The sequence below is a fragment of the Ambystoma mexicanum genome, chromosome 7p (genome assembly GCF_040938575.1).
Source record: "Ambystoma mexicanum isolate Mex_15411 chromosome 7p, UKY_AmexF1_1, whole genome shotgun sequence".
Lineage (NCBI taxonomy): Eukaryota > Metazoa > Chordata > Amphibia > Caudata > Ambystomatidae > Ambystoma > Ambystoma mexicanum.
In genome coordinates, this window is record NC_090939.1 from 20,886,149 (window position 1) to 20,909,719 (window position 23,571).

General features: G+C 48.5%; 1 protein-coding gene across 1 annotated transcript in view; it reads left to right on the top strand.

Moving 5' to 3' along the window:
- TRAPPC10 (trafficking protein particle complex subunit 10) overlaps positions 1 to 23,571 on the top strand; it is a 1,566,314-nt gene that overhangs the window by 770,769 nt on the left and 771,974 nt on the right. Inside the window, exon 11 of the mRNA XM_069635677.1 lies at positions 7,199 to 7,290. Coding sequence (XP_069491778.1) covers positions 7,199 to 7,290 — 92 coding nt within the window. The remainder of the gene's footprint in view (positions 1 to 7,198; positions 7,291 to 23,571) is intronic.

Consider the following 23,571-nt stretch of genomic DNA (forward strand, 5'->3'; position numbering starts at 1 on the left):
AGCCATCACAGAACAGCTCTCCTTGCGGATTATCCAAAGGAGTATCTTTCAAATCAATTCTACCCTTTGTTTCTTGTTCGGTAGTATACAGACAGTCATGTGACTCTTCATCGCCGCAAGTAGTATCTTGCGGGAAAGGTAGGAGTTCAGCCGGATTAAGAACACAACACCTCTTAATTTGAATGCGAGGAGCAAACTAGATCAATTCATAACAACAAAGTTATGGCAGAAAAAGTCACAAGTTCACAGCGCTTATACAGTGATTAAGAAAATAAACATCAAGGCTGCGGGTATCTGGGCGGTGTGGGTGTACTGCCAATACACATCCACAGGAATAGTTGAAGAAAAACAAAGATGTTCCCAGTCTCACTGCGCCAAGAAATTATAATTAATTGTTTGTGCAAAGAAAAGCCTTTATTGTTACCATTGCAAAACACGAGTAGACTGAAACAAGCGGTCATTGAGCTTTCCGCAACTGCGAGGCATTTTGAGAACTGTATTTGGCATTGTCCTACTCTAAATGTGGAGTTCTTATTGCTGCAACCTAAGCCTCTGATGAAAAGCTGTACACAGCTTGAAACACGTGTCAGGCTTCTCTTCGCACAAACAATAAAGGCTTTTCTTTGCACAAACAATTAATTATAATTTCTTGGCGCAGTGAGACTGGGAACATCTTTGTTTTTCTAGATCAATTCATATCTTGTCAACTGTGCATAAGTGAGGTGTTGCGTTTGGGTTCGGTTCACTAGAACATCTACAGAGTGAGGAACCATCAGGGTTAGATCATGGCCTAGGACCATTCCCTCCCTCTGTTTTACAGACGCAGCAGTGACAGCTAGTAAACATCTTGGCAAAGCGCATGCTACAGGATCAAGGGCGGAAGAAAAGTAGCCGCACGGCCTATTCTTCCCTCCATGTTCCTACGTTAATACAGCCAAAGCACATCCATCACATTCATGCACAAACAACACAAAGGCCTTTCCATAGTTTGGTGTGCCCAAAACTGGTGCAGAGCATAATGCAGTCTTAAGCAAGTCAAACGATTGCTGCTGTTCCGCGTTCCACGGCAATGGCGAAGAAATGCCCTTCTTTGTCAAAGCCAAGTTTGGTTTGATCACTAGTGAAAAATGTGGGATCCACAACCTACAGTAAGAAGCCATACCTATCAAGGCTCTAACTTCCTTCTGTGTATTTGGGACAGACATGCCAGAAATGTGTTTTATTCTTTCAGGTGTCAATCTTCTTCCCTCCTTTGACAGGAGATAGCCTAAATAGGCGACCTCCTGGCAATGATATTGAAACATTTTAAGCAAAGCTTTGTGACCATGCTTAGCTAGATGGATAAGCAATAACACAGTGTCCTCCTTACAGGCGCTCTCAGAGTCAGTAGCTAAAAGCAAGTCATCAACATACTGAAGCAAAGTACAAGTAGAGAGCAATTCAAGGGTATCAAGCTGTTCTTTCAAAGCCCTACTATAGATGCTAGGACTCTGTGTACCCTTGAGGTGCACGGGTAAATGTGAACGAGCGCCCCCCTAAGGTGAACGCGAACAAGTATCTACTATCCTTTTGAATAGGAATACTAAAGAAAGCATTCTTTAGATCCACAAAACTAAAGTAAGTAGCTGTAGCTGGAATCATGGTTAAGATTGTCGTTACATCAGACACAATTGGAAATTGTTCAGCGACGGCTTTATTAATGGCACGTAAATCAATTATGAAACGGAATAGAATTGCATTATCGCCTTTCTTGTACACGGGTAAAATCGGACTATTACACAAACATCCTGAAATTTCTTCAATCACCCCGCGATGCACAAAATCGGAAACGATGCATTTCAAAGCTTGCTTGCCCTTAACTGAAATCTTATACTGGGGAATGTGTGGCAGCTCAATTCCATGTTTCAAAACTATCTTAACAGGTTCAATCTGTATAACACCAACATCATTGTCGTCAACAGCCCATAAGCTCTCTGGTACAACAATGAATTCTGGCGGCAAAGGTCTAGTGAAGAATTGAGAGACAGAAAATTGCTGTGGTGGAATCATCAAACGCACTCCATCAGAAAAACAATAAATCACTGCATTCAATTCTTTTAACAGGTTCAACCCCAACAAGTTCTCTCCACAATTAGAAGTCAACAGAAATGGACAGTGGTCCGTAAAGGGACCCAAAGAAATAGGTACCGGCGAAGAAACTGGACCAACAACTGGTGTGCCAGAAAACCCTACAGAAACATTGGTTTGCCCTGACAGTGGAATGTTTGGAACCCGTGAATGATCAATGGAACACTTTTGTGCTCCAGTGTCTATCAAAAACTGATTTTTCCTATTTCCCACCACCATTTCAACGTAGGGACCTTTCTGATTGACGGGAATTGGTGTAGGTTCCAAACCCTGCTTTGGGCAATCCTAACGAAGCAGAATGTCATCAAAAGGAAGCTCTTCAGATAAATATGCAGCGAAGGATGATCAAATATGTTCCTGGTGTCCACACTCGAAGTCTGATTATCCTGTGAAAAAGGTTGCTGAGGATCCTGTGTAAACTGACCTCTATCAGGGCCTCCTACACCCAGGCGACCTCTGGATAGTCTACCCATATTCCCAAATGTGTTATTCGACCTTTGTCGGAGGACGGGGCATTGTGCACGCCAATGACCCTCTTGACGACAATAGGCGCACTGGTTAATGTTCACAAGACCCAAGGGCACATTCCCTTGCGGGGAATACTGACCTCTAATCTGAGAACTACCCCCTCTGGGGCCTCTAACAATTTGCTGTAATAGACTTTAGTCTTCAAATCACCTTTTTGTTTTTCAACTCTATCTTTTTCATTATTGACACGGTTCTCGTAGTACTGAGCCATATGCAGTACTTCTGATTGGGACTTCGCCTGCCAAGCACTCTCAGAAGACATAATTTGTGACTGGATGTCAGGCAGCAATCCACGCACAAATTTGTCCACATATAACATTTTCCCAGACTCTGTGCCTAGGTCTTGTGCGCTGAAATCCGAGAATACCTGTTCGAACCGATTAAAGAACTCGGTAGTACCCTCAGACTTCCCTTGGACACGGGCCGTAAGTTTGTCCCAAATAATTATTTTCTCTGGAATTATAGTTTTCAATTTTGCAATGATTCTATCAGGCAAAGCTAGTATCACCTGAGGCGGTCTTTCACCAGCTGGCCTTTCTCCATCGAGTCTAATTCTATTCATCCATGTATCTCCCAGCCCTGGCACGTCGTCTATAGTTCTAACTTGTTTCCACAAATCTACGGGCAGGAGTACAGGGAATATGTAATCGATATCGCCTAACATGAACACTGAGGACTGCAAGACGGACTCTTTCTTTATAGAATCCTGTCGGATTTTTCATAATATCAGGAATGGATTGCCTAATAGTATTCACTTCCTGTCTTGAGAACGGGACGTGACAAACTGTGATGCATAATGTGCGGGAACGTTCACAGCAACTATACCCTGTGCAACATCGGCCGCAACCTCAACCTTCGGGACAAATGTCGGAGGAACCTCTCTCATAGGCAACTGAGAAGTAGGCAACTCCGAACGCTTAGTGAGCAACTGAGCTAAGTCGAGCGCTAAAGCAGTCGAGGTGTCAAGTGAAAAAGCTCTTATAAATACTCAACTCTGTGGGACAACTAATCTTTCTTTTTACACAATCATCCTGTAGGTACTCTATCATTACCTGTGTCACTTTCCTCTGCATTTCTGGCGTATACTGACTATGTGTCATATACTTCAACTGGAGTTATCGACATATCTGAAATCCATCTAAGCGCGTCCTTCGTACAAATTCGTGCTTCCTCAGATATCGATTACGAAGGAAGGAACCGTTTCTGCACATACATACTTTCCCCCTCGTCATCCTCATTCTGCAACTTTTCTAACTCCTTTCTATACCCAAAAAACCTCTCGACATGCTCATATACTTTCTCCGGTGTCTCTAAAAAACGCTAAAGTATTTAGATCCCTTAACCCTTGCGGAGATCTGTATTATTTAATTTTCCCCACATTACACATAAATTAATCCCTAAATCTTCAATAAAAACATTTTTCTCAGGAAAATTATCCATATTACAAAGTGTGGCAAAAACATTAGCTTGATCATCCCTCTCCATACAATGCTTAGCCCATGTAATCAAATCACGTTTCTTCTCTGGTGGTACAGTATTGCGAGTAACAACCTTCGAACCTGCACCTCGATCGACTACAAGCGGCTCAGGACCACTTTGAACAGAGGGAGCAGGCAAATTCAATGGAGGTACTGTAACTGGTGCGATAAGAAGAGGTGGAGGAGCTGGAAGAAGGGGAACATTAGGAGGAGCAGGAACGACCGGAACAGCAGCAGGTAGAGCAGGAATAACAGGAGGAAGAGGCAAAGCAGCAGGAAGAGGAACATACAGAGGTGACGCAGAGGCACCAGGCCTTCGTTCATTTAACAATATGTCTATGAATTCATCGGAAGCATGGAGGTCTTTGGAAGGATAGATTTTCTGAATTCCAAGTGTGAAAGCCCTATCCATATTCCTAGTTGATTCAGAATGTTTATCTTGGTCATACAATAATGCCTTTCGGCGTTCGTCTTATGTCGGCGCGCATGTTTTTCTCTACTTTTAAGTTGCTGCAACGCTTCTTTTTTCCAATTCTGCAAAACATCAAATGCTGCAGGTCTAGCCTTTTTCTTTAATAGAATTGACTCTAAATACTCAATATGAGGGATTTCAAAACTACCATTGATTGGTCACTGAAATTCGAAGGCATGGTCTGGTTTGTCTGTGCTAAATGTCATTAAATACTATACTTCCAATGCCATGCTTACAGTACATAGTACACACCGGCGACCCCTCCTGTGGTGCGGGACGGCTAAATTCCAAAGATTGTCTATCGCTGCGGAACAACGCCCTGAAGCAGGTAGACAATTTCCCAGGCATATCAAATTATTGGTGTTACCTGGTCAATAATTGTGTCTGCAGATACAATGCGCCAAATTCAAATTATCAGGGTTGAATTAAGAGTCTGGTCACGACTCACCTGAACAAACCTAAGGAGGTCCGATCGGATTTCAATGAATCTTAACTAATCTTATCTCGTGTACGGTGATTTCGGCAAATCTGCCCGCCTCGATAAGTGGACCCTCGTCAAGATGCGGTCTCGGACCACAAGCTAATCGCCCAGGGATTGGGTCGTGCAGCGCTGCTGAGGTGTCGCGTCTCGTTCAATGGGGCCCCTTTTTGACACACCGTCCAATCCCGGTCTGATAGCCTGCGTCAACCTTCAACAATCCGGCATCAATCTTGAGGGTCCCTATTCGGGTGCCAACTGTGAAAACAAAATCAAAATATCGAGGCTGAGTACCCCAAAAGGAAATACACCGAACACGGGTTACAAAGGAACTTACAAAGTACTTTGTTATACTGAATCCAGTTACGAAGAACAGAGCAAAATCAGATGGCTATCGGCCTTCAGTGCAACACAACAAACTGCAGCGTGGTTCAGTGAGAGACCCTGTACATTAGAATGCATTGATTTTTTTATACTCTTCGTGAGCTTGATGTCCAGCCCTACTTCGGGTTAAAATTCTGCTAATACATCACCGATCTAGGGTTCATGCCGAGTTTCGCACATCCACATGTAACTAGTTTGCTTTTAATACATATATTAACAAGCCTATATGGCAACTGTGTGTTCTGACATTTCCCATGCAGGTCTTCTCAAACATTAATACAATGTAGTTAAACCAGTGTTCTACGTTCAGTATTTGAATACATTGTTCTTAACATATGCTTGCGGATTAGTTTCATTGCACGAGTAATCCTTCACACCCAGGTCAACGAAGGACAAGGTCTCAGTTCACGACCTCAACAAGTGGCTTGGAGGCAAGTTACATATTGGCTACATACAGAGGTCAAGACAGCCATGTAGTATTTCGGAATGACATCGTCCACCATTTTAACTCACAGGGTGACTTTACAAAGCGGACCTAAAATGGGGGCTTGCATTGATTTTAAGGTCAGGGCCTTGCAACACGGAATTCTTCGCAAGCGACTTATAAGCAGCTTGGCGTAGGCCAATATACATATATTTATTGCGATGGGAGGCACGATATACTTTCATACTTGACAACAGTATGGCCAGGACAATGTATTGAACACTCACACACACACACACACACACTGTAAATAAGGAATACATGACCAGCTGTATTTAGTAGCAAAACATTCAAGAGCGGGGAAAGGGCATATCCTGTAACAAGAACGCCTGTGTGGCAGAGTAGGATGCTCTCTAAACCATAAGGGAACAACCATTGAGGATACACGGCGAACCACCTGTACTTATCTGAATGATTGTGTTGCTCAGTTTGGAGTCATTTGTAGTCGTAGACCACTCGCACCACCTAATCCATACTGCTCAGCTGCCTACATCCATTGGGTTTGGCTCGACTTCCTTGTTTTTACTATTCACCATAATAAATTGGCCTCCCATAATCCTGGAGTTATTTGAGTTCTCTGTGTGCTTCTCATTGTACCATTGTAACACCCCCACAATCCCTGAAGTCTAAGCTTTACTGCTCTCCAACCTACCTTGATAGAGTTGGGCTGGATCCAAGTGTCTTTTCCCTGTTTACGGTAATAGGGTGACCTCTCAGCACAGCACCCCTCTCCCCCACCGGCCCCCCCTGCAGGCTGGTTCTGAAAATCCATCTCAACAAGCGAGTTAGAAAACGCTAAAATTAATAGGGCTGTACGCAAAGCATACGACTCTAAAAACTGATTCTTGCTGCAAAAGGAAAAATGGGTTGCTTGAAGTCTTACAGATGCATGTACCCTGCTCCACCCACGCCCTTGCGCTCTTCTAGATAAGTGGGTGTGCTGGATAAGCGGTTTAGTGTACCATGGCTTGAATATGAAATAGATTGTAGTGCCTCGATGGGTTCTGGGTAATGTCTGAGTATGCATACCTTTCAGTCTCTAAGGGATCCAGTAGCAAAACTATTGCTTTTGGTAAGTAGAATTTCCTTCTACATAAAAGGCAGCAGATCTGAGGTCTCGCATGAGCTGGACTCATTGTTACTCATTCTAGTAGTTATTATTTGATAGTTCAGCTGTGCCTGTTTATTGTATTGTCTTGTATCCTCTGCATTGTTTCTTAGTCTACTTCTCCTTGGTCTCTCTGCAGGATCTGTCTCATGCGACCATTGAGATGTACACCAGCATCGGACGGATGCGTTCCGCCAGGCTTGTGGGGAAGGATTTGGCAGAGTTCTACATGTAAATGGAACCATTGATGCTGCAATATTGGGCTCCTCCTCACTGTCCTGGTCCCAGGTCATCGGCTGCGTAGTGGGAGGCGCAAGAGTGCTCTTGGTGTAGTAGAAATGGGGCATTTCTATTGGGTGCTGCAGCCAGTGTCTGTTACCAACTGCATTATGGAAGTGTTTGTGATTACCCACCAGTGTAAACCGTATCCGAATCCTGCCACGAGTTTGTTCTGTGATGTTATTGCATTTCTTGCCTGCAGACGTGCCGACATTGTATTGTGTTCATAGTCGTATCCTCTCCCACCCCCAATAGATCATGTAGGGAAAATGGGACTTTGGCTCAAGTTTGGTTCAAGATAGATGGTTTGTGTCTGAACTCTTTTGAGCATTACTCTGTTGGCGCTTATCTGTCCTTCGGCCTTTGGTTAGGGGTTAAGCAAATACAGAGGGCTTGTAGAAGCACTCAGCTAGAGACATAGAAGGGTTTAACCCAGGATTTTTATAACTTGTGTCCAGTTTAATTCTTTTCTCGTATTAAGTAGGAGCATCCTCTTAAGCAGCGAGGAGCATAATTCCTTTGTTGAAGGGTTAAAGGGCAGGGCTGTGGGGATAAAAACATTCAGGAACGAAGCGTGGAAAAGTTAGTTGAAAAGGTCATACCCATGCCGAACGTGCACTACAACTGTCTCTTGGAGCATGTCAAGCTGTATTCTCTGCACTCGTTCATTTAATTTGCTCATTCAAATAAGTATTTTTAATGTTGTCTATTGGAAACACATAATGATAGTGAAGCGTCATTTAACAAATCTGAGTTCGGGTGTTGATTTTGTAGTCCAGAGATATTGCGTCCTGTTGATCTGCTGACTCGTAAATATGTTGGTTCTCCAGTCATCACCATTCCATTATTGTAGAGGAACTGTTGGTCTTTTCTCATTTCTTAATTGTACAAGATCACTACACCAGGTCTCTTAGCACCATTAAAACGCAGAATCTTTGCATCTTTGCATGTTTAAGCTGTTTCGCGAGTAGCAATGTTGGCAGAAGGTCTCCAGAGCCGGTCTCTTCGCAAAGCAGAATGGCGATGGAAGAAGTCTCAATCCCAGTCTGATCTGTTGTCGCCTGCCTGCATTGTTATGATCAATCTTTCATCTGCGCTAACAATCTTATATTTCTGTAAATGTCACTGCCGCCTGTTTGTTTCTGCATGTATTCTTTCCTTGTCCCCTGATCTCTCCTCTCTCATCCTCTGCCTTTGCAAATTACTTTGCTTCCAAAGTTGTCTCTTACCTCTTACTTCCCACTTGCTCTCACCCTTTCTGTCCCACCCCTAATCAAGCTTCCTCCCTTCTCTGTAACTTACACTCCTTCCCACCTAGCCCATCCTACTGCTTCCCCTTTGGACCCATTTCCCTCCTCCCATCTCACTCAAATCTTACAATCTTTCCTTTCACCTCTCTGTTCATGACTCAGATCTTTTTCTCTTTTTACTCCTTTTATGACTGACTTTACCGTCTGTCTCTCTGCCATCCAAATATGGATGTCCTCGCAATTCCTCCACCTTGAACCCTTTAAAAAGGAGGTCCTCTCGTTTCCCTGCGGCTACCATTCCCACCATCTCCCTCATCCCCCCCTTCCCACTCCCTCTTCAGCCTGTGTCTTAGGTGTCACTTTTTGACCTGTCTCTCCTTTTTCTCTTCATATTTCCTACACTGACGGCTCTTGTCGATTTTTGTTATATGTAACACTTGCTGCGTCCACCCCTATCTTATTACTTCTCTTCTGCCGCATTGACTATTGCTTGGCTGGCTTCCTTGGTCTTCCTGCCTTTCTTCTGGTCTAGAACTCATCTATTCATCTTATTTTCTCCATACTTGTTCCCCCACTTCTCCCTCAATATCGCTTCTACCTTTTGATTCCCACTTTTTTATTTTGTTTTAGTTGTCTGTGTCCATGGTCTGGCCCCACCCTCTCTCCTCTCCTTAATATCCCTTTAATCCACCTGTCCCACTTTGCGTTCTCTAAGGCAACCATGGTATCAACAGTAAGACGACAGACACAAGTGATCACAGTTCAAGGGTGTTTATTAAGCTTCAAAAAGGGTTTGAAAAAAACGGCGATCTAATCCTAAATCTACAGATGGGGGCACTCTACGACCATCAAATAATAACGCAGTCCTAGTGGTGTCTTGTCAAAATGAAAGGGCCTATACTAATAAACCTATGGCCAATCCTTACCTCTAAATATAAATGGTGTGGGGAATAATGTTAAAAAAAAAAAAGAGAAGTGTTCAGGAAATGATATATCAAGATGTTCAGGCCATTGGCCTCTCTTCTCCCATGTTTTCAGCACGGGACAAGGCAGTTCACTCGAGCTTAGCACCGTCACTGGCTTCTTCGGCACAAGGATAAAGTTCAATCATTAGCATCAGGGCCTTCGGTGCACAAGTCTCCTTGCTTCTCAGTTTCTTCACTCAGTGGGCCTGATGCAACCAAATAAACAACCAGTTATTTTCTTCTTTATATTTTCACAAGTATTCACCTTAGGTGATTCACTATTCACCCAGATCCACCTCAGTCGGGCTCAGATCTCTTTAGTTCAATGTTCGTAGGATATTCTTCTGGGTGATTGACGGTTCACCCTGGATGCCGTCAGCTGGGCTCGGATTCCTTTTTAACACAATTAGTCTCCCTCAGCCGGGCTCGGACCAGTTTCAATCAACTATCAAAGGCTTTCGAATGTGCACAGGGTCTGGCTTGACCCGTCGCAGGACCACTTCGATTTTACAACTTATTAAATGCAAGGCCTATTGGTACTTGTAGTTTTCATAAAGCAAAGTTCACATTCAATGTTGCAAGCACTTCAAACCACAGACTGGACTTTCACCGCTTCTATTAACTCACCGGCTGGGTTTAGAAGCCTTCCTTTATCGTGTCTGTTTGATGTTGGAGTCAAAGGCTGTTATCCTTTATGGCCTCAGTGCTTCCCCAACTCTGCCGTTTACCAGGGAAGGCCCGCTGGTAACCTTGTAGCATTCTATGCCATCTTTCTCCTTCTCTGCTGGGCTGGGCTGCATAGCCCCCTTGGCTGTTAGCCGGTAGTAGTCTCTTGACATAGGGATTTCACTCTCCAGGCTGCTGGATTCAGCCCCCTGGTGTCTTGCTCTCCTTTGCCCTCAAGTACGGCATTCTCTCGTGCTCTGCCTCGCTCTTGACTCTTCAGGGGTCTCCCTTAGTCGGGCTCAGACTCCTCTTTCATGGTTTTCTAAATAAATGTTTTTTGGACTGCACTTCTGCATATATTGCTCACACTTCCTCAGCTCCCCAAAACGGCACTCTCTCAGTTTGGATGTATTAGGAGCAAAAGGGGATCTTCTAGTTGAGGTTGGGGTCCTAGCACCTGCCCCTCAAAGGCCTGGGCACTCTGGTTTGGCCCTGGGGAGGGGCGCTGATGTGGGTGCCACCAGCTGCCCCTAGTTTGGCCTCCTGGAGGCACAGCTTCTATTCCACACTGCAGCCCCCCCTGTGCTCACCAGTCCAGTGTCTAAGCAGTTTTTCATCCTCGGGGCCTTCCAGGTTTTCTCTGTCAATAATGGCCTCCCTCTGGCAGCTCTGCGCCCTTAAGCAGCCCCAGCTTGCTCCAAATGCTGTTTCTGGTTGCTGCTTTTATACTGCCAGCTAGAGTTGATTGGAGTCAGGTGTGAGTAGTTCTCCAGCATGGGGTCTGGCATCGATTCACATGCTCATGAATATTCCCCGTCGTCAGGCTGGGAATCCTCGGTAAAGAAAACATCAGTTTGTTTTGTTTCTGAACTGTCTTTCTACTAATAATCACTGGTCTCTGGGTCATACTGCCCCCAGCCAATGACTGCCCTCTGCCAGAGGAGGGGCTTAGGTAGCCATCTTCAGATTTTTACCACACTTTTGTGTTGGGAGTCCTCGTGCTATAGCTCTCTAACTTTTGCTGCGTTTTTGCGCTTTTTCAAGGAGATTCTCATTTTTCGGTTAAATGGAGCCTCAAGCTCCACCGTTTCTTCTTCGGATCAACGGCGACCAGTTTCGGAATTTCTTACGCCCCTCAAGGGTGAAGTTTTCGTTGAGTGCCGCTTCTTGGAGGATTCCGGAAGATCTGAGGCCTACCATGGACGCGGCCTAGGACAGGGGTAGTTCAACGCCCGGATCAAAGCTGTTCAGGAACTGCCCTGGAAGCAGTTTACAGAATGTTTTCAAGGAGGACGAGCATTCGAGATGGCTCTACTGCCTTCATGAGGACAAGACGCACGTGGAAAAGGACTGTGCGTTCTGCAAGAACCTATCGGAACAGACCATGAGGGATCGTCATTCCCGCCTCGCCAGCTGGCTGGAGGAAGGGCCCTGCAGGTGAGAAGAAAAGGTCCGAGCGGTCTTCTAAGTCCTGTGAAGGCGCCCAGGCGACGGGGGCCAACAGAAGGCTAAGCACCGCGAGTACGCGGGCACCGGGAGCGCTGAATGGTTGGGCTCTTCGGCTGCCAGGCAGGGCGCACCTTCCCCGGCACCATCAACCACGAGCCAACGCTCTGGTTCGGGGAAGAGGAAATCCGAGAACCCGGGTAAGCTTCTGGAGAGGCCACGGTCGATCTCGAAGGATTCAGCTGAGGGGAGCGAAGCAGTGACCCTACCCCCAAGGTGAAGGCTTCAGGCGCGCCCAAGGTGGTGAAGGCCTTGATTCACCCGGCTAAGGCCTCTATCGAGGGAGTCGCGGCAATCCTGGCAAAGCCTGTGGAGGCTACACCAGTGGAGGTGACCTTGGGGCCCAGCGTTTCCCTGCCAGCGCAGAGAGAATCCTTTTTCCAGCCCATTGACAAGACCCCTATGAAGACCCCGGTGGAAGAAGAGGGGGGGGTGGGTGGTGGCCAATACGGACACGGATCCAGCCTCTGAGGAGGAGCTGGTGGAGGCCGTGAAGAGCCTCAACAAGAGGTTCTAGAAGGTACGATCCCACGGGAGAGATCCCGAAGAGGTGGTCAAAGATAACGACGGTGGCGCCTACGAGGCCCCTTTTGGAGGAGCGGCCAGTCCTCCCGTCGCAGCCTTTGTCCGAGCCTCAGGACAACTCGGCGGCCATTTTGATGGCGATCCAAACCTTATGCACGGAGATAAGGACGAGATTACCACAAACCCCGGCGGACGATCCAGAACCGGGCCCGTCGGGAAGCCCTCCGAAAAAGCTGAGGAGAGTTCATCCGCCCCTGCCCTTCATGCCCTCACCGCCCGTGGAGCCTTCATGCCCTCTCCGGATCCCAGAGATGACACAGCGACGGACACAGCGACGGACACGACGACGGGGACCGATGACGGTGGTGACGACGGGATGGACCGTCCATCACCACCTCCTTGGGCTTCCCCGCCCGATGAAATTGGCTCCTTTCACGCCATGATCGTCAGGGCGTCCGAGCTCTTCCAGCTGTGCCCCGAGGAACAGAAAAAGGAAGGTTTCCTCTATCAACGGCGAGAGGCCAAGAGAAAGACGGTCCTCGCTGTACCGTTACTCGACGATATCTGGGACGAGGTAGTTGCGGTCCTGAAGAACCCGTCCACGACGCCTGCCAAAAGGGACCGGTACGAGAAGTACTGGGTCCCCGACGCCGCCCCCTTGTGCCTCAGGGCTCAGCCGACACCAGATTCGGTCGTCTCGGCGGCGGCCAAGAAGAAGGCGGCGGGGGCGACAGCTTCAACCTCCACTTCCCCACCTGACGGCGAGGGAAAGAAATTGGACACCATGGGGCGACGGGTCATCTCGTCGGCGACGACAATTAAAGTGGCGAACGCCTTAGTGATTGTGGCCCGTTACGACAGGGAGCTATGGTACAAGATAGCTCCCCTACTGGACTTCCTACCAGACGAGAAGAGGGCGTAGGCCCTAGAGATTCTGCAGGAAGGTGAGGTGGCGTCGGACCACGCCATAACGGTGGCAACGGATATTGCCGACACCGGGTTTCGCCAGTTAGGCAACAGTGTTTGCCTTCGACGATGAGGCTGGCTCAAGGCGACAGACTTCCGTCAGGATGTGCAGACCAGGGTGTTGGACATGCCGTTCGATGGCAACAACCTGTTTGGGAAAACGGTGGATGATCGCGGCAGGCCATCAAGGCCGACAGATGCCCCGAGCCCTGGGAGACCTTCAACAACGGCCCTTTCGGAGCGCCGGAGGCAGACAGGGGGCCTCAAAGGGATCAGGCGGTGGTTCCTCTACGTACCGCCAGGCGGTCCGCTCCTCGTCCCATGAGGCCTACAGAGGTCGCGGCAAACAAGGAGGATCTTGTCACCGTCGCCAAGGAGGCCAAGGCCGCCTCCAAGCAAGATTGAAACGGCCGTAGTGTTAGGCCCCCACCGAACCACTCCGGTGGGAGGCCGGCTGGCGAAGTTCGTCAGCGTGTGGGAGTCCATCTCCACCAACCGTTGGGTGCTGGATGCCCTGGCCCACGGAACACTCTCGAATTCCAAAAAGTGTCCCCGCATTCCTCCCGTGGCCAGGAAGGAAAATCACATCCCTCAACTGCTGTTGGAGGTAAAGGCGATGCTCAAAGGTGCCATCGAGCTCGTCCCCAAGAGGCTCCGGGGCTCCGGAGTATACTCAAGATACTTCCTCGTCAGAAAGAAGACAGGCGGTTGGCGCCCCATCCTGGACCTACGTCGGTTGAACAAATACATCAAGGCACAGAAGTTCAGGATGGTCACTCTCCAGCACGTGCTGGGACAGCTGGAGGAGGGCGACTTCCTATCGTCGTCTGACTTGGAGGATGGTTACTTTCCCATCCTAAAAGGGCATTTAAAGTTCCTCAGATTCGTAGTTCAAGGACGCCACTACCAATTCAGAGCTCTGCCATTCGGAATGAAGTCAGCACCCAGGGTGTTCACCAAGTGCCTAGCACCAGTGGCGGAGCGGCTGCACCTGCAGGGGATCCACGTCTACCCCTACCTGGACAACTGGCTCATCCATGCAAGGACAAGAGAACTCGCCGTCGAGCAGACGGCGAAGACCGTCCGCTTACTCACGGAGCTGGGTTTCTCCATCTACCCGAAATCCCGTCTGGTTCCGTCGCAGGCGGCACTGTTTCTGGGAGCGAAGCTCGATACAGTGGAACGATTGGCGTCTCCGTCGGAGGAAAGGACGAAGGCCATCTTAGGCAAAGTGCAGCGCCTGCTAGCCACGGACGTGGCCAGGGTGAGATCCATCAAGTCCCTCCTCGAAATGATGTCCTCATGCATCTACCTAGTGCGCCTGTGCAGGCTACGGATGCGTCCTCTACAGGAGTTCCTCGACGCCCGCTGGATGCAAGCGGCGGGCAGCTTTGAAGACAATATCCCGCTCAACAAGGTTTTCCATCGGGCGATTCAGTGGTGGGGGCACCCTTGCACACCTCACGGCGGACACGGACTTCCAGACCCCGGCACATCAGGAAACGGTGACGACGGACGCATCCCTGGAGGGATGGGGTGCGCACACGGGAGATCTCAACGCAAGAGGCCTTTGGCTCCCGTAAGAGAGGTCTCTCCACATCAACATCTTGGAGCTCTGCGCCGTGTTCTGGGTGCCTAAGTCGTTCTTCCCGTCCCTCAAGGGCAAGGTCGTGAGGATCTTCACCGACAACACCACCACGATGTTCTACATCCGGAAGCAGGGAGGCACCAGATCCCCAGCCCTATCCAAGGAGGCCCAGGATCTGTGGCACTGGGCCGTCGCCCAGGGGATGTTTCTGGTTCCCTTCCATCTGGCAGGAATAAAAAACACCATTGCCGACTCACTCAGCAGGGAGCTGCGCTTGTGCCACGAGTGTGAACTACGCCAGGATCAAGTGGATCAGCTCCTCCAACGATGGGGCAAACCCCAGGTCGACCTGTTCGCGACGGCGACGAATTCCAAGTGCCAGAGGTTCGCCAGCAGGTTTCCCCAGCCAAGGAGCATGGGCGACGCTTTCTCGTTCCCCTGGGACGGCCTGTTCCTGTATGCGTTTCCTCAGTTGCCGCTGCTTCTTCGACTCATCAGCCAGCTCAAGAGGTCCCAGCGCAGGATGATCCTCATCGCACCGGCGTGGCCGAGACAGATCTGGTTCCCGGATCTTCTGGACCTCTCAGCGTCCCCACCAGTCAAACTGTCGACGGACGCAGATCTTCTCTCCAGAGAGGCAGGCGCCATTCTTCATCACGACCCAGAGTCGCTGAACTTGCAGGCCTGGCTCCTGCAGCACTAGAGTTTGGAGGGTACAATATCCCGGCTGACTGCAGAGAGATTCTTGCAAAGGCCAGGGCGTCCTCAACTCTCAAGTGCTACGGACATAAGTGGAAGAGGTTCTCTGTCTGGTGCTGTGCACAGAAGATGAACGCTCTACGGATCACAGCACCTCAAGTGCTACCGTACCTACTGTCGCTGGCCAAAGCTGGACTAGCTTACGCTTCCATCAAGATACATCTGGCAGCGATCTCCCGATACACCAGGACTACAGGACGGCTGTCCTTGTGGTATCATTGACTGGTAAAGGAATTTATGAAGGGACTGTTCCGATTGTTCCCGCCGGTGAAGGTTCCAGCCCCAGCGTGGGAGCTCAACGTGGTGCTGACCAGGCTCATGGGGCCGCCATTCGAGCCCTTGCATTCGGCTCCATTGAAGTTCCTGTCGTCGAAGACAGCGTTCCTTGTGGCCATCACCTCTGCACGACGCGTGGGAGAGATTCAGGCCCTATCCTGCAAGCCTCCATACTTGACTTTTCACGATACGAGGGTGGGGCTGAGGACGCACCCCTCCTTCATGCCCAAGGTGCCGTCGGACTTCCATCTTAACGAGCCCTTGGTGTTGCCAGTTTTCTTTCCGTCGCCTTAGTTGCCGGCCCAGAGGACTTTGCACTCGCTGGATTTAGCTAGAGCGCTGAAGTTCTATGTGGACCGAACGAAGAGTTTTCGGAAGACATCACAGCTGTTTGTGAACTTTGGACCTGTGAACCAAGGGAAGGCTCTCTCGAAGGCTTCCATTTCCAGATGGCTCTCCGGCTGCATCATGCACTGTTATCGGTTGGCCAACCGACCGTTGCCCGGCCGTCTGAGAGCCCATTCGACCAGAGCGATCGCTGCTACTAGGGCGTTCTTGTCTGGTGTGCCCCTGCTGGACCTCTGCAGGGCTGCTACATGGAGGTCGACGCACACCTTCACAAGATTCTACTGTGTCGACTGGGATTCCAGGGAGGAGTCCAGAGTCGGCCAAGCAGTGCTGCGCAACCTGTTCGCTTAAGGTGAGCTTGGTGAGGAGGTAAGAAATGCTTAATGTTGAGTTTTGATGTAATGCTTAATGTTGAGCCTTGCCACCTCGTGGTTGTGCATGTGTGTACTGCTATGTATTCTTATATTCATGAGCATGTGAATCCATGCCAGACCCCATGCTGGAGAAGGAACAAGTTACTTGCCTGTAACTGTTGATCTCCAGCATGGGTCTGGCATGGATTCACATGCGAACCCTCCCTTCCCCTCTGCGGTTCTTCACTTGGTCATACTGCCACTTTACGTGCTACCAAATCTGAAGATGGCTGCCAGAGGAGGGGCTTAGGTAGAGGGCAGCCATTGGCTGGGGGCAGTATGACCCAGAGACTAGTGATTGGTTATTAGTAGAAAGACAGTTCAGAAACAAAACTGATTTTTTCTTTACTGAGGATTCCCAGCCTGACAACGGGGAATATTCATGAGCATGTGAATCCATGCCAGACCCATGCTGGAGAACAGTTACTTGTTCCTTGTCCCTCCCTGCCTGACTCTGCCTGACCTCATTATTGGGACAACATGGAGACTGCTCATAGATTCCTATGGGTACTCCCCATGACTCCCATCTGCCTCTTCTTCGTCCCAGTCCTTTGGTATCTCAATAAGGGAATGGGATTATGGGAGTTGTGGTGTTCTACAAAAAAGGGATAAAGATGTAGATATCTGTCAGGAAAAGGGGTTTGAATGTAGGGTTGTCAAAGTGCGTTTTGAGGAAAGTGGGGAAAACTCATGTTGGAATTTAGGGATGGTCTTTGTTTTCCCTGATTTCGCCTTTTCCTTACAGAAAGGTACTGGGGTACGATGGGACTCTGTTTACAATATTCCATGACAACTGAGGGGATGTCAGGTATGGGTGTATCGGAACGGGAGGAATACCATTTCTCACCCGAGGGCGTGTCTCCCATAGTCCCCAAGGACCCCCTACCCAGGTGATCCGCCGCCCCCAGGTTTGGGATCCAAGAGTGATGGCCCTCCCATGGCCACCTGAACAAAGGATCCACGGGAATAACCTGTGAGAAGCGCCTCAGGTTTCTCACAGTGCTCAGAACCAGCTGTTACTCTCGGTACCTAACCCTCCCTGCCCATCCTCACTTTTCCATTCTTTCACTTTACTCACTGCCACAGAGTGGAATTCCTACTTTCTGCTCTTACTTACACATTTTCCAAGTGCATCTGAAAAGTTAACTTCCTTCCGCTCTCTTGGACAACTGATTGTGCCACCTACCTCCCATTGCTTGCCCACTAAATCCAACTGCATTGTACCAAGCTTTAATGTAACGTTTAAAAGTTCCGTGCTCTGGAGAAAGTGCTATAGAAATACAAATAAATACAAACATTCAACATCTGTTCTTCTCGTGCTCACTCCTAGCGTGCTTCTCCGTATCCCAATTTGCTCTTCACACAGACCCTTGCTTTGCATTGGAATTCTCTGCCGCCTCTTCTTGGCCCGTATGGTTTTGACCATCGTAGCTACGGTGCAGTCGATCCACGTGTACCGTTATTGGGGTGACTGGCTAGTACAATGTTCGATTTCTCGCCAGCCCCATTAACGACCTGAAATAGGTCTTGCAATCCTTGTTAAAGAAGGGTCCCTGGTTACTACTTGGGTCACCGATTGGTAATGTGGCTGATAGCCAAGGCTTGACATGCAGAGGGGAAGGCTTGACATGCAGAGGGGAAGGCTTGACATGCAGAGGGGAACCAGACAAAGTTCTAAAGATTTGGCCCAGGCAGATTAGTTAGAAATTCAATAATATGCTTCTTAATACCTTTTGGCAAATTGCAAGCCTTGCAAATTAGAAATGTGGGTAACTCCCACATTAAGAGCAACCCCTACAATGCAAAGGGAGATGTTTTTGCGTGTTCTAGGACTGTTCCAGGTTAGGGGGGGTATGACCTAGTGGGCAGGTGAAGCCCAACCTGTGCCCTGATTATGTCTAGGAATAAGGCATTCTTCATTGCAGAGAGAGGGATTACTTCATTTTCCATCCCTCTTAAAGCAGCACTTCCACTAGAGACAATAGGATCTAGCTTAAGAAGCATTCTCAGCCACCCCCACTCTACATATAGCCATTAAACCATGTACCCAAACATAATCCGAGTCCATGTATAGTTCACTGCAAAGTTCCCTTTCCCAAAGAAGACCTTGGGGTAAAATGCTCATGGTGCAAACGCACAAGAGACTGAGGCCAATGCGAGTGGGTCTGCAGGTGGAATAAGGCTTTGAGAGCCTAAAGGGAACAGTGGAAGCATTCAGCCTGGGGGGGAAGGGCTCCCTAAGAAAGAAGTGAACACCCTCCACTTTCTACAGTGCTACCAGCGGCAAACAAAGTACTCTCCTACTAAGTAGGGGGATTGACTTTATAGGGGGGCATAGAGGCCATGGAAAGTACCCAACTTCGACAGACCTGAAGATTGAAGGTCCTGAAGGACTAGGTGGACTTTAGCCACCCTCTGACTTGATCTGAGAGGTTCTATAAACAAACTTCTACTGAGCCCACTAATGTCCTGGAGTGATGAAGGGGGTGGAGCACAGATTGTGCCACAAGTAAATAGTTACTTTCATCCGAGCTCACCATGCATGGACTCCAGAGGCATTGGTTTCACGTCCCAGAGGAGGAGACAGCTCTGCCACAGACTCCTGAACTTGAAAGATGAACACTCTGCCTCTGATCACATCCATGGGCTTTCCACATCAGAGATTGCATTCCAGTTTCACGCAGGCTGTCAACTCATACCCCCCTCTCAGAGATCAGGGTTGCATCGAGGATCTTCCTTTCCTAGAGGTTAGGACCTAGTCTCTTGCCAGTTGTCAACAATCTCAATCACTGCCTCTGCATAAATACACTGTGGATGGTGTGTATAGTCTCAAACTAACAAAGCGAAGAGTTGCACCCCTAACTCGAAAGAACAGAGGTAGCATAACTACTCTCCAGCACAGATGCACAGTCATGGATCAGTGTTTCCAAAGAACTCCTGTTGGGGAGAATTCTCTGTTTAGGCTGAATTTCCTAACCTAGTGAGTCCCCCAGCAGCTTTGCTGGATTTTTGGGGTTTATTTTTTTTTTCTCCTGCCAAGAGTGAGACTTTTACCCTCACTCTTGGACATGATTTGGGTGTATTCCTTTGACTCTAAATGTGTTTAATGGGCTATGGGGTATTTTACTCCATAGGGCTTCATGTGTTTTTGTGATGTGTTACGCAGCACCCTCAGTGCAGTAACACAGGGGTGTCATAGTGACCCCCCACTATGGACTCCATACCCTGGGACTGACTACTGTCTCCCAGGGCATGTAAAGTCACAATTGACTTTACTAGTCTTGAATTCTGAACAGAACCAGTACAAAACATCATATTGTGGACGTACTGGCTGGGGCAATTCGATTGCCCCGGGGTCTGTTAGTCTAGGGGGCATGTCTCCGTCCCCCCTGATCGAGTTTTGGCTGGTGGCAGTGGATACTACTTTTTATATTCAACCGCAAATATTTCTCTATGGGATTTTCCCATTGTTCGAGGCTACTATCTTTATTTATTTAATTACGATAGCCTCGAACATACCGCCGGTTTCTTTAATTATTATTAATTCTCCGGTTGGTATTTTTTGCCAAAACTCGGTTCTAAAATGTCGTTTGTGTTCTCGTCTGTGACTCCAACCCAAGTCGAGCCCTTGTTCCACTTTTTTGGCGGGCTTCTCCACAGAAGCCCTCCAAAGTGGCGCCACTCTGTCTGGGGTACTTAGGAGGGGTGGAGGGGGATTTAGGCACCCTGGACTGAGTTGCCTAGGCAACTCAAGTCGCATTCCTTTGCTCACCACTTAGCATGTTTGAGTGACAGCTAGGCTGAGTGAATGGGGGTTTTCTGCAATGGGGGTTTTCTGCATAAAAGCAGGGCTTTGGGGACTGGAACTTCAGAAGTCGCCACAGGACCTAAGAATCCGACGAGGGAGATGCTGAGCCGACCTGCTACGACGACACCACCGGTGGAGCCCTGATGAACCGTCTTACCACTTTTCCCAACGACAGAGGAGATCTCCCGCCGGAGAGTCTTCTTCCTTTGACTGGTGGGGATAACCAGTTTCACCGTCTTTTCGCCTTCCCGACACATCTCGTGGCCGCCTTGCCTGTGCCAAGCACCCCGGCAACTGGAATACCACATTTTACCACGACCGCGAAATAAAGGGTAATATCTTTAATCGGAAAACCCCGCGGCTGGTTTCTTCCCTGGCAGTGCAACGACCTTCATCTTTCCTCCAAGTCGAGATGATCTCTTGCTCTGGACGACGCCGAGACTTGCAACCGCTGCCAGGAACTGCCACCGCTGCAGGATCCTTCCCACTTAAGGTACAGTTTTCCGCCTGGCTTCCCTTGCCACCGACTGTACGGGGTAGATTTAGTCCCCTGCTTTCGAACCTGGGTTAGCCTGGGACACCCTGGCTAAACTTTTCTGAGCCTCTCTAAACTCTTTTCGAACTCTCTGCAAGACTTTCAAAGCCTAGTGTAACTGTGTGATCTTGGGTGCATTTGTGCTCTGCTCTCTCTAAGAGTGGGCCCAGCCTATGGACTTTGGCTCAGCAGTGACTTTTGCTCTTCTGCCTTGCTAAAAGTGTTCCTAAATCTTAGAGTGGTGTATCTTCACATATTCTGCCTTTATCCCTCCCTTTTTCATGAACTTATTGGAGTGCCATCTGTAGTTAAGCGCTCACCTCTGTCTGGAAATAAGTGGTGTTAACTAAGACTTGTCTGATCAGGAATAAGGGTTGTATATATCATAATAGTAACTGTGTTTAGAGTGTTTTACAATAAGAGTGCTGGAGTGTTTCAAACAGTGTGTTTTTAAATAAATAATTATATACTTTGATACCAAAGCTCTGGTCAGTGTTTGCTTGTGCTATTGTGTCTGAGTGCCTATTGTGTATACTTTGCATACTGCCTAACTCTTCTTGAGGGAAGTCTGACTGCTCAGCCACAGCTACCAGGTAAATCTGGGTGGTACAGACTGTTACCAAGTGGGTTTACTAACACCTGTAGTCCTAAATCTTTTGCAGTGTTCCCAAAGGGAACTGCACAGGTTTCTGCCTAACAACTCCTTTACATCATACTTGGGTGGCTTTGCCGAGCATAGCCACAAAATGCCTAAAAGCCTCGTGGCTGGGATTCCAAGATGGCTGCTGAGCATTGAGGACGTGACTAACTGAGCTCTATGCCCCATTAGAAGCCACAATCTGCAGAGCAAGCCGTAAACGCATCAAGATAGATCTGCACACCTGATGTCTGGTTATCGCAAAGTGAATCCGAAATTGAGTATATTGTCAGAGGGAGACCGCTGTGTAGCTCTGGTTGGTCGGGACGTGTATTTGTGCGTGATACACTTGGACTGGTGAAGGGCGGCACCCGAACCCACGGAGAGCAGACAAAGCTGAGAGATCAGCCTGCACCTTCGTTGCACTGGGAGGGTGGGGGGGGAGTTCTGGAGCGAAAGGGGCGCCTGAGGTAAACTGCAGTGATGCTGCGGGAAGGCGGGACAACGCCCATCACACCGCCCGACTCAACACTGACATGCTGGAGTGACCTGCCGCCACCCCAGGGAAGTGGGTGTGGCCTCCATCCGCACACCCGGTGAGTGTATTCTATACTGCACAACTTTGTGTTAGGCAAAAGATAAATCCCCCCCACTGCGACCGGCAGACCCTATTGGATCCAAACAGGACGTTGTTTAGCATAAGCTGGGGCGACCTCCCTCCTTGCAAACACGCAACTTGGTATTAGAAGGAGATGGCCTTCCCATTGGGATCTGGATGCTGTAGGAGACACGCTCTTGGTGTCTCGAACTTATTAAATAAATAAAAGCCCCATATGAGAAACAGGTGCAAGGGCAGGACCCCTGACACAGGAGATGAATATGAGACGGAAAAGAAATAGAATCTTGATCTTGAGGAGAACATAAGTGCCTTAGAACTCTCCCTGTAAAGGCGCTCTGGACGATTGGAGGTCAGCTGGCCCCTTTGTTCTGGAACAACATAACAAAGGTAGATTTCGCAGCACATCTGGGAAAGCCCTGTGAAATACGTGATTGAGAGGCAGTAACATTAAACTTTTCTTGGGAGTGAAGAGAACCGGATTTCAACTGGGTGAGCTGCAACTGAGTGGAGAATCCCATATGGTCAACACCGGGAAACCTGATTGCCTTAGTATTTGTGTAAGATTTCTCATGGAAAATTAGAACATTAGTGAATCTGAAACATAGAGAAATATTTAACTTCTATTTGGCAGCATGGAAGTTCTGGGGGTCTTATCAATGTCAGCACCCAATGAGAAAAGAAAGGAGAAGTCCTCCGCCCTTCCACTCACCCCTAAAGAGAACCCGATAAGAAGTTGCTGGCTAAGGTCAGGAAGCGCCCAAAAAGACCAATATCACACGAGAGACCCGGGTGAGACGCAGAAAGATAGCGCAGACATTAAGATGGCTGCCTCAAAGGAAGATATGGAAAGCTGTTTTCAAGTCTTTCAGGACAAACTTACAGCTTCCTTGCAATTACAATTTGGCACTTTTACTACAGAATGTAGATCCGCCCTGTCTGACATATGCATGGATATTGCTTCTCTGGAGGAAAGAACAGACATTAATGAGCATGCACTGCGAGACTTGGCCTAGGAATCCATGAAATCTGATGTGCTTCTCAAACAATTAGCATGTGGAGCAGCAATGTGACGACCTAGAGAACAGATCGAGGAGGTCCAATATACGTATACATCATGTTCCAGAATCCGTGAACGACGCAGCCCTAAGAGAAGTAGCTACGGGAGGCTTCAGTCTTGTTGCATATGGAGGCAGAGGAAATGATTCCTATTGACAGGATTCTTTGTCGGTCCGAAAAAGCAGGATCCACGTGCCCGTCCCAGAGACACACTGGTGGCTGTAGCATGCTACCCCAGTAGGAACAAATGCTTAGGGGAGCCAGAAAAGCGACTCAAATCACACTAAATGGGAATGAAATCCAGCTGTACCAGGAT